Source organism: Carettochelys insculpta, chromosome 2 (assembly GCF_033958435.1).
Source record: "Carettochelys insculpta isolate YL-2023 chromosome 2, ASM3395843v1, whole genome shotgun sequence".
NCBI lineage: Eukaryota > Metazoa > Chordata > Testudines > Carettochelyidae > Carettochelys > Carettochelys insculpta.
The window spans coordinates 134,092,629-134,107,128 of record NC_134138.1 but is presented as its reverse complement, the minus strand read 5'-3'; the positions used below and the strand labels follow the sequence as shown (position 1 = coordinate 134,107,128).

At 44.1% G+C, this 14,500-nt stretch overlaps 2 protein-coding genes across 3 annotated transcripts in view; one reads left to right on the top strand and one right to left on the bottom strand.

Moving 5' to 3' along the window:
• DROSHA (drosha ribonuclease III) overlaps positions 1-4,725 on the bottom strand; it is a 124,397-nt gene extending 119,672 nt beyond the window's left edge. Inside the window, exon 1 of one of the 2 annotated variants that reach the window (XM_074987798.1) lies at positions 4,589-4,725. The gene's annotated coding sequence lies outside the window, so the exon portion shown is untranslated. The remainder of the gene's footprint in view (positions 1-4,588) is intronic. The other variant, XM_074987799.1, reaches the window with a different exon arrangement.
• Positions 4,726-4,927: 202 nt separating this feature from the next.
• Positions 4,928-14,500, top strand: part of C2H5orf22 (chromosome 2 C5orf22 homolog) — a 32,714-nt gene continuing 23,141 nt past the window's right edge. The window contains exon 1 of the mRNA XM_074987800.1: positions 4,928-5,058. Coding sequence (XP_074843901.1) covers positions 4,981-5,058 — 78 coding nt within the window. The 5' untranslated portion in view covers positions 4,928-4,980. The remainder of the gene's footprint in view (positions 5,059-14,500) is intronic.

Genomic DNA, 14,500 nt, shown 5'->3' with positions numbered 1-14,500 from the left:
GTTCCAAGCCTTCAAACACCAAAATTACACCTTATTTAATATATATATTCCATGAATTTTGACTTCTGCAACAACCATACGTACTATACACATACACAAGAGGAGTTCTCTCATAAGATTCTAAACTTTGAGCATAAATGTTTCACTAACTTCTATTAGAATAAATCCCAGCTACCCTTTCATCAGTCAGAGAAACAATAGCAGTTTATGTTCCCTCTTTTGACCCTGCTCCGCTAAAGGATTACAATATACAGCAAACCCCCAAGTTAAGCGGAGGTTGTGCTCCAGCAACCCTCACATGACTCAAATTTTCAAGCAAGTCAAAGGGAACTCATGGCTGGTCAGTTTCCAAGGTTCTGACAGTGCAGTGAAGCTAAGAACCAGGCTGTCCCTTGGTTCCCAGGCCTCTGCCCCTTGCAGGACCCGGGAAACTGACCAGCCATGAGCTGGTCAGTTTCCCAGGTCCTGCAAGCCCAGAGGAGATGGGGAATAAAGTGGCAGCCTTATCTGGGGCTGCCACTGGGAGCCCAGCCACTCCCCAGCTGCAGTACTACGGGGTCTCCCCACCCCCTGGCTGGTGACCCCATGGCTGACTCTGCTGGCTGGGCACTGCCCAGCTGGCTTCCAGCCATGGGGCTGGGGGTCTCCCTGCCACCTCCCCAAACCACTGCCCCCCACCCAGGTCCTCTCTCATGTAAATATGAGATACGCACATTTCAAATGTGCATATCTCGGGGGATTACTGTACTGTACTTTATACATTGTAGGCAATGTCATTTAAGTCAATGGAATTACACAGAATGTATGAAGTTGAGCAAATGCTTAAGTCTTTTGCAGAATCTGTGTCTTAAATAATAAAGCTCTTTTCTCCCTGCAGTGATTGCAATCAAAATTAATGTATGAGAACTGAATTAATATATGAGAACCAGACAGTGCAGGTGACTTGGTAAACACCATTATTCAATAGGTGAAAAAAGAAAAACTGACTTGCACAAATACTGTCATATATGTAAAATTATTTCAATCTTGATATTATAAAGGGTAACAAAGATTTTTTTAATGTGATGTTCAACTTGATAGTATTCCTCTAAAACACACACCAAACAGTGAAGAACACCCACCAGCATCTTAAAATATAATTGAGGTAATTTCATATAATGGAGCATATAAAAACTAAACAACCTGTGTCAGAGATATAATGCGTTCCTTGAATAATAAAGGCTTTGTCTACCTTACAAATATAACCATATTTGGGAACCTGCTTCCAGTGTTCCCTCTAACTTTTGTCAATCCATGGGTAGAATAATTTTTGCCAATCCATGGGTGGAATAATTTTGGGTGGTTCGCTGCCCAAGCACTCATCTTACAGGGAACACTGCCTTCTTGTAGTAGTAGTACTCGGTAAGGTACTCTGGCCTATATCAACATTTCACATCAGGTGAAAGCTAGATGACACCTAACTAAGAAATGAGGCTGAAGACTTGTTTGTTCAGCCCACTTACTTAACACGGTTAAGGTGCAACACTTCATCATTATGTCAGTGTTCACAGCATGCATGGTACTTTTCAAAAGTACACACAGATGCAATCCATTTGTCCAAAGCCCTCACAATCTAAGAACTCAAGCATCCCAAGACACATGATCAAATAAAACATGCAGTGGTTTTAAAGTGTCAGCATCCCCATGTGCCATTTACCTAGAAACATGCTCTACAATCTGGATGCATGTTTGTGGCCAACTTGTTTGTGGCAAGGCATAATCACATTCCCTGTTAATTTCAATGGAATAAATGGGACCAGAGGGACAAAGGTATTAATGAGACCCTGTCCCCACCAACAATTAAAAATGGATTGGGGTTTATAGCACAGAGCCCTCAGCAGGACTAATCCCATGGCAACAACCACCAACAAAAAAAATTTACAAGACTTTTTTTATGGATGTTAAACAGTTAACAAGTAACAGAGAGATAGCCGTGCTAGTCTATATACTATCAAAACAAAAAAGCAGTCCAGTAGCACTTTAAAGACTAACAAAATAATTTATTAGGTGATGAGCTTTCGTGAGACAGACCCACTTCTTCAGATCATAGCCATGCCAGAACAGACTGAATATTTAAGGCAGAGAACCAAAAATAGTAATCATTGATTTGTCAACCTTGATTACTATTTTTGGTTCTCTGTGCCTTAAATATTCAGTCTGTTCTGGTATGGCTATGATCTGAAGAAGTGGGTCTGCCCCACAAAAGCTTATCACCTAATAAATTATTTTGTCAGTCTTTAAAGTGCTACTGGGCTGCTTTTTTTGTTTTGATAGTTAACCAGTAAGTGTTGCCAGTACACTTGCTGGTTAACCAGACCTTGCTCGTGAACTTCAGCAGTGGTCAGCTGCTTCACGCCAGAGCAACTCCAGCCATGGAGGAGCAGGTAGGGTCCCACAGCTGTGGCCGGGGTAGGTCCAAGTAGTGGGTCAGGTGGCAGGCCCTGAGTTAAATGGTTAACCGGTTAACTATTTTAATATCCCTACTTTTATCTATGATACAGAAACAGTAGGGAAAAAAAACATTGAAAGCATTAAATAATGCTTTCGCTTTAGTGGTATTCCATATTCCCAAAAATAGTAGGGAGTTTTAAAAAGAAATCTCCTTCCTCCCCCTTTTGTCCTCCTCATTTGACAGACTGTCTAATTACATAAATGATGATCATAACTGTCCTTTTTGGGGAAAAGAGAAAAGTACAAGTACAGCTGAGATGAGCTACAGCTATTGATGTTGAGGTCTGAAAGTACTATCTTTAAAAACACACATTCACAAAACAGCAAGATAAAAAATGCAGTTTCTATCTCTTAACTACAACCTCACTCTTGGAGAAACACAGACACAACACGCAATCTTAGCTGCTGCTCTGAGATCTGGCAAATTTGTACCAGTTTTGGGCTCTTCGGGACACCTTGCATGGATTTGAAAATAGAAAGGTATTTCCAGGCAATTTTCATTAAGTTTTTCTTTGGATATACATTTAAATTCGAAACTTGTTCTATACTACAGAGTTAGGTCAATGGCTTACATCAATCTAATTATGTCCAGGTCTACATTAGAATGCTGCTCTGCTGAGGTAAGTGACTTGCTGTATCAACACAGTAACTGCTCCTTCACAAGAAGCATAGCATTTTTATTCATTTATTTATGGCAATTACAACACTGTTACTTATATATCCTGTTGGTTGTCATTCTCATCAGTTTCATGGCTGCCTCCAGTTCATAGCAGCAATGGCAGAGCTCAGAGCTGGAGACATGAAAGTAACAAAAATGTCACTGCTGATAGGCTGCCTGCTTTGAAACTGAGCACAGCATGGGGCCATCAGCTGGGCAGTAGTCTCAAATCTGAAGCCTCATGCTGGGGTGACAACCCAAGTGTGAACCAGAGTGGGGCCTACCAGCTTTCTTGTCAGTTTCACGGCTGAAGCTGACCAGTGACAAGAATGTCAATTTCACAGCTGGTAGGCTCCAAGATGTGAAACTGATTGGGCACTAGGCTCATAGGTAGGGCTATCACCCTGGAGCAGATGGGGGACAGAGAGTTCAGCTGTGAGCCCCACATGCCTAAATTGAGGTGACCACATTTTGTAATGTAGACAAGCCCTAATAAACTCTCTTTTCTTGCCACTGATAGTATGGTGATGAGAGATATGGTATGTGAAACAGAGATACACTTATACTCCCCAGACTTGCAATGTAGAAGCATGGTGTCTGAGCAAAGTTTTCTGAAAGCAGGCTATTTTTTGCTCCACCCTACCAGCAGAGCCTTATGTCTAAGCTTTAAGCCAGAAAGGGTGAGTGTTAAGAAGCCATCATCTAGGGTTGTCAACTTCCCAAGCTGGATAGATCAAACACCATTTGCATCAGTGGTGTCCAGTCCACCCCATCAGAAAAGTTGGCAACCCTACCTCAGACAGTCTGAGAGATATGATAATATTATGCCAGCCGTGAATCACATTTAGGCTTTGTCTATGCTTAAGACTGTTTTATTAGTGAGGGGCTATTTTAACTAGGATGCAAGTTTTAACAGCATAAAAAGTGACTAATGGCACTAACAGGCACTACTATGCCACTATAAGCATCTTCATACTTCTGTGGTTGCATTCACACTAGGAAGGGTCATACACCTTTGTAGTTCAAGCAATCCCTTGGCCATGCACAGGATTTTGCCATCAAGGCAGCTTCTGCATACACCAGACAAAAGGCAGGAAAAGCCATACAAGTCTGTACCCAGAGCTCTACAAGAGGGAGTGGAAGCCATCCTGACATGGACCCCAGGCCCAAGCGAGGCTTAGCAGGGTCTGGCCGGGGGGTTTAGGTCCCCGCCATTCAAACCTAAAGCACTCAGTGAAAAGGGGGATGGACCCATGTGAATCGAGCCCAGCCAGTTCTACTCCACCCAGAATCCCGAGCAAGGAGCCCGGTCGGGAAGGAAGGAGCGTGGGGACACTGGTTCCTGGGGCGGGGAAGTCCTCTGCCAATACTGAGGTGTGGGGGAGAGGATCGCTCTCTCTCCCTCCCTCAATTAGGGAGGGGCGGGAGCATCCATCCTACCTGTGCGAACCCCCCTCGCAGCCTGGGAGACAGTCACCCGCGGCGCAGCCCGGGCCCCAGCCAGCCCGATACCGGCTCCGGAACAGGAAAGGGGAGGGAGGAGCATCCAGCCACGGAAGCGCCGCCGCCGCCGCCAGCCAGGCCGGGTCACTGAGAGGGGCGGGCAACGAGGAGGGGCTGGCGAGGACTGAGCCCCCCTGGCCCCGCGTGCCCCCCAACCCCGCGTGGAGCCCCGGCTGCGGCGCGCGGCGGCCCCGCCCCTGCTCCTCCCCTCGCCGTGCGGGTGTCCCACGCCAGCGCTCCGCGGAACGTCGCGGTCCCCGGCGTTCGGGCCCTAGAATGTAGCCGGCCTGGGGTTCCGGGCTTCGAGCGCTCGCTCTAGCGTGGCCGCCATGAGCAGCTCAGGGCAGCCGGGCCGCCTGCGGAGCTTCCCGGTGCTGCCCGTGTGCGTGGTGGAGGATCACCAGGATGTAAGTGCCTGGGGCGGAGAGGAGCCTGGCCTGGGACCCGCTCCCGTTCAGAGCCCACCGGGTCTGCTGGGATTTAGTTCCCAGCATAACCAAGTCCCTGGGAATGCATTACCAAGAGAGGTGGTGGAGGCTTTATCCCGAAAGGTTTTAAGTCCCGGTTTGATATAGTCATGGCTGGGCTGATTTAGTTGGGATTGATCCTGCTTCCGGGAGGGGCTGGACTCCATGGCCTCCTGAGATCTCTTACAGCTTTAGGATTCTGTGATTCTCCCAGGAGATGATGACTGTGCTGCACTCATCCCAGGGTGGTGGGAACTGGGGTGCACCCTACACGTTTCTAAGCCTGCACTTGAAACGGCGCATCATATTGTAAACCTGGTTTTACAAGTACTACGTTCACACAACCAAGTTAACACATCCAAGGGACAACCGATTTGGGCCTGTGGCTGGAGCTGTTTCCAAACTGCAAAATAATAGAGCTTAGACCTACATCTCACTAGGGCTTGGATCTAGTCCACATTGTAAAATTAAGTTGACCTAAGTTATAACGATGTACAGCCACAGTAGTAATTAAATTACTTTGCATGGCCACATTACACTACATTTGCCAGTGCCAGGACTAAGTGTGCACCTATGACTGAACTGCTAGTGTGGGACAGTGTGAGCTGGCTTATGAAAGTCAGCAACAGTCAATGTAAGTAATGTAGTGTCTACATTCAGAGGTACTGGAACAATTTTTATGGGCGGGGCGGAGGGGGGTACTGAGAGCTGTTGAACCAAACTGGAAACCTTGTATGGAATGGAAATCACTTCAAGCCGTGGGTGCTATTGCACTCTTTCTCACTCCTAGTTCCAGCACCTGTGTCTACACTGACCTTGCAGCAACCTAATGATGTGAACCTAACCATTATGCCTCTCGTAGATGGGCGTTAAGTCAGTAGTGGGCGAGTACATGGGTTGGTGCTACGTTTTAGTATATTTGCTCACAGATTTAGGTTTATGTAAACAGTCTTTCTTGATCTAACTGTGTTGTAGACTAGGCCTTGGGCTCATAAGGCCCTGGGTCCTTATTATTTGATGACCTGATTTTCACAAATTTCCTTGGACATGGCTGGGATCAAGCTTGAGCCTGAGCCCAGGTATACAGTCCAGTATAGACATACATCAGTAGCACAGCTACACTGATGCTTCTGTGGCACTTACTGAATATGCTGTCTACACTAATAAGAACTTTGCCCAGTGTAGATACTCTGCTTCCCACTGTGCTGACTCAAGAAGCCCTTCCAGAGATGTCATCCTTCCTGTATCACAAATTTGGTCAATATAACTGTTGCTCAGTGGATTTTCTATGTTCTGCGTGACATATTTACATCTACATAAGTCTGTAGCATAGAGTGAGGTAGGATGCCTGGCCACTTATTTTACATTAATTTCCTCACTTCGTGCCTAGTGCATTATACCTTTAGTTAATCAGTATAGGATGTGCTGTATCTCATATTTCAGTACTCATTATACAAGTATTCCCTTGATACACTTGTGGTGAAAAATCTTATTCTGTATCTTTATAAGCTGTGGTTTTCGTGCAGTTATCAATAATTGCCTTGCAGCTTAAGTAATCATCCTAAATAACGTGTTATATGTCCACCTTGGCAATTGTGGAAGGAATAAAGTGACCATCCATCCCATTTTGGGTGAGACAACCCCGTACTTCAGGTGCCATCCTGGCATCCAGATTTATTTTGCCAAAGGGGCTAATTGCCCTGTAACCCACTTTTTTACAGCAGGTGGCTGTCGCTTGACTTCCCCCCCCAGGTGGTGAGAGCCAGGAGCTGGATCCATGTGGTAGCACAGTTGCTGCCTGACTTTCCCTGGCTGCGGGGAGCCAGGAGCCAGACTCACGTGGTGGCATGGCTGCTGCCTGACTTCCCCCAGCTGTCGGGGAGCCAGGAGCTGGACCAGCGTGGATGCCACCCAACTTCCTCAGGCTATGGGAAGCCAGGAGCCAGACCCATTTGGTGGTGTGGCTGCCGCCCAACTTCTCCCAGATGGGGGGAGCCAGGAGCCGGACCACATGGTGGCATGGCTGCCACCCATCTTCCCCCTGCTGTGGGAAGCTGGGAGCTTCGCTGGTGAGGCAGCAGCCAAGTTCCCAATGCCCCAAGTCATGGGGCAGCTGCGGCTTGCAGCTGCCCCGCACAAACCCAGCAACATGGCAGCCCCCATAGGGCAGCCACCTCCTGAATCCCAGATAGGGTGACCATCCATCCCATTTTGCCCGGGACAGCATCAGTCCCCCATGTCCCATATTTGGCCAGGGGGAGATATGATCACCCTAGTAAGGAACTAGGATATTTGATAAATCCCACAATATGTTTATGGTGCTCTGAGCTAATTGGCAGTGGCATGACAAGTTGCCAAATTAGGACTGGCTTCTCCAGATCCCTAGAATTTTCCTTACACGCCAATGAAGAGGTTTGGTAATTGCTCCTGCAATCGTCATGACAGCCGTGATCCTTATCTCCTCTATTTGCAGAAGTTGTGTAGAAAATGCACCATCTGACAAGCGGAAATAATGGACACTGCAAAAAATAAACCCCTGTGTAAGCCATCCTGACAGTAGTCAGCATTCAACCTGCCATTGGCTTCTGTGGGATTGCAGAATGCAGAGGCAAGTGGCAGGATCTGGATTCTTCCAGTGTAATCCAAGATGTTCTCTAAGCAGTTATCCTAGGAGAGCTGAAAAGAATTCTATTGTTTAATTGCAGGTTGCTGGTTTAATATCTGGAAAATACTCATGAGTCGTGTTGATGCTAAGATGAGTGATTGATGTTTGTATACTGCTTTGAAACTAAGTACTATATTATAAAGTGCAAAGTACAATAAATACTTTCATATTGATCATTCTGTCATCCGTAACTCTCAAATAACCAGCTTTTTAACCATAAATAAATTTTAGTTATGTTTTCCGTTAAGTGCAGTGTAGTGAAAGTATATACAAATAGTAGTAGTAGGCATCCTTCAGTCTGCATAGACTATGGATCGTGCCCTTTAAAGTTTCAATTGAGGACTTCATTTACGGTGTCTATTGTGACTATGAAGACCCACACAAGAGTGACAGTCCTTGCTGCATCTCTTGCAGATGCAGTGGGTGTCTGGCAAGTCCTTATTGTGCTTTCTGTGCTCTCACTTCTCCTCTGCTAGCTGTCTGATCTTCATCTCGCCCTTCTGAAGCCCCTTGTGTAACCCCTGCCTCCATCTGCTGCGGTCATCTGCTAGTTCTTCCCAGTTGCCCAGCTCGACGTCTACCTCTCTGAAGTCTCTCTTGCAGACATCTTTGTAGTGCAACTTGGGGCATCCGGGAGGTCTTTTGCCAGAGGCTAGCTCACCATACAGGATGTCTTTTTGGAATCCTTCCATCATTCATCCTGTGGACGTGGCCAAGCCGGCGGAGTCGACGCTGCCTGAGGAGGGTGTGCATGGTTGGGATTCCAGCTTGCTCGAGGATGGCGGTGTTGGTCACTCTGTCCTTCCATGATATTCCAAGGATGCGCCTGAGGCAGCGCAAGTGGAAGACGTTCAGCCTCTTTTGCTGGCGGGCATACAGGGTCCAAGTCTCACTGCCATAAAGGAGGGTGCTGAGGATGCAGGCTCTGTAGACTTGCATTTTGGTGTGAGTGTACAGCTTGTTGTTATTCCACACTTTCTTGCTGAGTCTGGACAGAGTTGTGGCCAGTTTTCCGATCCTCCTATTTAGCTCAGTGTCCAACGACAGGGTGTCAGTGATGGTGGACCCGAGGTAAACGAACTCGTGGACGACCTCTAACCTATAGTTGTCAATGCTGATTGATGGGGATTCAGCAACATCCTGACCGAGTACGTTCGTCTTCTTTAGGCTGATGGTAAGCCCAAAGTCCTTGCACTCTTTGGAGAACTGATCCAGCAGTTTTTGAAGCTGCTCTTCTGTGTGAGACACTACAGCAGCAGCGTCTGCAAACAGCATGTCTCTGATGAGGACTTCTCGCACCTTAGACTTAGCCTTCAGCCTTGCAAGGTTAAACAGTTTCCCATCAAATCTTGCGTGCAGCAAGATGCCCTCTGTTGAAGATCCAAAGGCATGCTTCAGGAGGAGAGCGAAGAAGATCCCGAACAATGTCGGAGCAAGCACGCATCCTTGTTTGACGCCGCTCCTGATTCTGAAAGCATCCGATAATGCGCCGTCATATTGGATGGTTCCTCTCATGTTTTTGTGGAACGACTGGATCATCTTGAGTAACTGTGGAGGACAGCCTATCTTGTGGAGCAGTTTGAACAGACCATCCCTGCTGACGAAGTCAAAAGCCTTGGTCAAGTCGATGAAGGCTATGTAGAGTGGCTTTCTCTGCTCCATATGTATGCATATGTATTACATATGCATTACATATGCAATATAATACAGAAAACAGGAAGAGAAGTCACTGTCGACAGAGTCTTGCCAACAGAACCTCTTTCTAAAGAACACGTCCACACCTAATTGGGGCTCCCCCTGTCAACACCGTCTGAGAGCGGCCAGACTGCCCAGCCTTCTGGCGACAGAACAACCAACCAGAAGTTCTGCAAACAGCGAACTGGAAGCCCTGTCTGTTGACAGAGGGTCCCCCCGGAGCATCTACACTATTTTTTTGTCTACAGAATCTGTCTACAGAGGAGCTGTGCCTCAAACTTTCAAGACATAGCTCTACCGGGAAAAAGGTTGTGTTCTGTTGACAGATTCTAGACAGAACATTTTGTAATGTGGATGCTCCCTAGTTTTGTGGACAGGTGGCCTCTTCTGTAGACAAAACTGTGTAGTATAGACACAGCTTATATGTTTACAGTGTGCAATACACCTGTTGTTGTAAATAAAGTGCTCTGCATATGCTTTTGTTTGTTTCTTAATGTTTAATCTTGTTTTTCTTTAGCGTTATGCATTGCTAGGTGTACCTCTCTATTATCTAGAATATTTGACTATCTGGCAACATCCTGGTCCCGGGGCTGCAGAATATGAAAGAGTTTACTGTACTTACTCCCATATTAATAAACTTGAGGAATCTTTAGTAATTTTTCCATTGTATAAAAATGGGGGGTGTGAAATATAGATTTAAACTTCAGAAAAAAAACAAACAAACGCAAAACCAACAACTGTTATTCCAAAAAGCTTCTTAATTGGGAGATCAAGCCCCTAATCTTTACCCTGGTGAACGTTTCTCAGATAGCTTTCTCATAAAGCTCATTCCAAGTCTACAATGCTGCCACTGGTTCTGTTCAAACAAGTACTTTTGCATGTGCAGAGAGACTGACTGATTTCAGTGGGATGTTGTGCCAGTATAAAGAGTACTGTGTTGAAAACTGAAAAATATTAAACCTGGTCAGCAAACCACAAAAAGCATTTTGTAGCACAAATGATACTAATTAAAATAAGTTATGCAATATTGACAAATGACAAAAAAGTATATAGCACACACATAGCTTGAGGTAGTAAAAGCGTTTGTTATTAAAATTTTAGGGGAGAAAATTTAAAAAGAAATCCTTACAGTATTTTTGAAAAATGGCATAATTAATTTAAGATTCAGATCTGTATCTTAGTCTCAGCAAGCATAGTCCTCCAAGGAATTTGTGTAAGTGAGTTATCATGAAGCTTCTCTGAAGATGCTTTTTTTCTTTGCTTTTTTTAAAAATAATCAATAAAATTTTGTAGTGGAAAAATGAGAAAAGACGTATATAGAGCAGTTTCCTTTTATTACCTCTTAGGATGTTGCCTGTTCAAACAGTGGCTAGACAGATTGTGACCAGAGCTGAAAGCCGACTCTTAAAAGAACAGCTAAGGTTAGAGATTGAGCAGAAGTCCTATATTTCAGCAGTTGGTGAAAGTCTTTGCACCAGCTGGGTGTCTCTGTTGGCATCTGGATTACCTTGTGTACTGACCTTACATTAAATGCCCTTCAGAATGAGCAGTGTGTGATTTAATGGTGCTGTGAGATGTTTTAGCCGTAGCAGTCATTGGTATTTACAAAAGCAACCTCATACTTAAGAGTTTACTTTACCAAAAAGCTATGAGGTTCCTTCTAAATTGTTCACTGAACTAGGAAGCCTGCATAACAGAGATAACGTATGATCCTGTTACTGTTTGAAACAATTACCTAACTGACATAATATATAAATAAAAACAGTCCTATGAAATTATTTTGAATGAGACCCAAGTACAGTTATCCAAAACTTTTGATAAGAGTTCTGAGAAGAGAATTGGAGAGACAAGATAGGAGAGGTAATATCTTTTATTGGATCAACTTTAGGTCAGTCCAATAAAGTATATTAATTCACCCACCTTGTCTATTTCATTTCCAGGGACTAACATAATGAGTACAACAACACTGCAAATGCAAAAAGCGAATAGATACAGAGAACAGTTGTGTTTTCCTGAAGTTCTGATGGCATCGCTCCAAAAGATAATTGATCTAAATTGTATACATGAAATTATTGTAAAAAAGACTATATTTTATGTATATGGACCCTGTCAGCATGCAGAAACTTTAGAACTGCATGCAGTACGTACGGCTGCCTGCCATGGAAGACATTAACACACAGCATCCTGATTAATTTGTAGTAAGCAACAAGAGAAAAAATTGTGATCTTACGTGCAAGCAAAGTTCCAATCTTCTGAAGATTGTCTTGGGTTGGTTATGAACCTCCTATTTATTTATTTTTCTCTTTTAGGAAGTTCTGTCACATGAAATATAATCAAATTGTGCATTTAAAAAAAACAAAATGTGTGACTCCTTCAACTTCCTGTCTCTAATTAATAGAGATACGTGTGGCACCAGAGTAGTTTCCTATTCAGGCTGTAGAACTTGGGATGTCCAGCAGGGTTCTTCCCACCTTTTGTCCTGTGTTTAAACTTAATGTCAAATAAATGCATGCTGAAGTTGAACTGAAGGGCTAGCACCCAAGTTTAGTAAACTTCGAATTCTCGGACACTTACATTGACGGGTCATAGCTACATAACACTTGTTGGGTCTAGTGTACTTAAGCAGACAGGCGAGAGCTCTCTCCCATTAGCTTAGTTAGGCTCGGTCTAGACTAGACGGGTAAGTTGATTGCATATACATAATTCTAACTGTGGCAATAGCATAGCTAGAATCGACTTATCAACAATCAACCTACCTTGCCTTCTTTACTGAGGGATGTCGACGGGAAAAACTCTCCTGTCCACCCTCCTTATGATATCGAGAAGTACAGGGATCAATTGCCAATCCTAGATAGTTCGATTTTGCATGTCTCTAGCAGGCATGTGAAATCAAACTCTGGAAGATCAACCCTGACTGGGTTGATGTTCCAAGTAGTCTACACGTACCCTTAGATGCTACATTAGGGAGCTTACAGCAGCTCGGCTGCGTCAAAGCATCTGCACGGCTATAAACTCTCTAATGTAGCTGTGCCCTAAAACTCGAAAAAACTACAATTTCTGACCCTTCTTTACATGGCAGAATTAACAACCTTAATAATGGAACTAAGAAGACAGTTTGTGGCAGGCTGTAGAAGATCAAATTTCAAGCATTTTGTTTTAAAATCATGTGTTTGTAGGGGTTTAGTCGTACACATATATGTAGTGTTCAAGGTTAGGGATCTTAATCGGTTGTATTAGTTTTTTGGAACTAGTTCAATTCCTATTTAGCATATAAAATGTGTGGACTGTATAGCCTGTGCTGCATGGTCTACCAGGATGTGCCACACATTTCACTAACTAGTTTGTGCAATGTCATGGAGAGCTGGAGGAGGACAGGAGATTGAGTGCGCTTTGGGGTTTTTGCATGCGGAGGAGCGCTGATTAGAGAACTCAGGCAGAGAATGGAACAATGTGGGGAAAGAAACGTTACAATCCAAAGGTGACAACAGTTTAGAAGCTTGGATTTAAAGTGTAGCTAGTGCCTGTGAGTGTGTGGGGTTTTTTCAACTATTTTTACATTGTAGTGGAGGAAGTTTGAGACTTTTAAAGCCCAGGTACAGAATCTGGTGCAGCATCTTCTGGCATAGGGAACATAGGCAAATTTTGACAGACTATATCAATATGTATTTTTTTATATGTATGTATTCAAATTTTTGAAATTCTGGGAAATTATGGGAGGGTCAGACAATTACTTAATGAGTGTATCACACTGAGATTCAAAAACTTGAAGATTTGTAAGCATTGAAACACATTGTCACCCTCAGACCTTTGTGTTTATGATAGATGAGCAACTACAGATGCTCAAGACTGAGCCCAGGTTAAACCTCTCTAATCTGGAACTCTCTCATCCGGCACCATCCGTGATCTGGCATGATGTTAGTTAGCCAGATGACCACTTCTCATGGACACAGTCAGGTTTTTTCCAGTGGTCCCTTAAAGTTTTGTTTCCAGCCACCAGTCCTGGCTCTCAGTGTTCTGTTCTGTTGTTTAGCTTTAATTTGCCCCCACATGTCTTTTAAGCAGTGGAAGGGTTGGTAATGCTGCTAGGCAATGCTGACCTCCCGTGGTAGGGCAAATACTCTCATTTGGCACTGGTCAACTCCAGAGGATGCCAGACTAGAGAAGTTCAACTCGTATTTCATTTTTCACATTATTTTGCCATAAATGTAATACAATCGATGAGATATTGGTAAAGTAAAACATTGCCCCCAACGGTACAAAAAATTAACTTCTCAACATAAAAATATGCTTTTTGGTCTCTGCTGTACCTACAAAGTATAATTCTCCCAAAACCAGAGGACCCATTAAAAGCTTTGCACACCTTTCAGGACCTGCCATAGGAGACCACCTTTCATGAAGAAGTTTCCTGCCTTCTGTGAGTGCCGCAGATGGAGCTGCTGGCTGTGAGGAGGGGGTCGGGCTACCAGATTTGTAGTACTTGTATACAGATTTAGTTGCCTAGAGGCTTCCACCACTCTGCCAGTCTGTAGACTCACATAAACTGGGCACAAGTTAGCCTTACGCGCTCTCTCATGGGCTTGGGGCTGTACATGTGCGGTCTCCCAGGGTAACAGTTGGTGCCAGCATAGGCCTATGAGTACGCCCTGCAGCCTGATTCTCGTGTAGGCTTTGGCAAATCTGAGTTTTATTTTACAATTTTGATGAATGATGGCAATTTTTATTATTGTTTTTTTAAATTTTTATTGATCTATTTTTCACAGTTGCACACAATTCTGGGATTTGAGGTTTTTCTTTTTGTATTTTTATGGATTTATGTTTTCATAGCTTTCGGAAATTCACAGGGAAGGTAAGATTTTAGATCAGACAATCATTTTTTAATGACACTTGGGATTCAAAATGTTAAAGCTGTATATTTGTTAAAACACCAATAGTTAATGTCCTATGTCAATATATACAAAGCAAATAACTCAGAATCTAACAAGTTCTCAAGCAGCGTTTTTCTTCCCTTGCCTGTCAGTATAT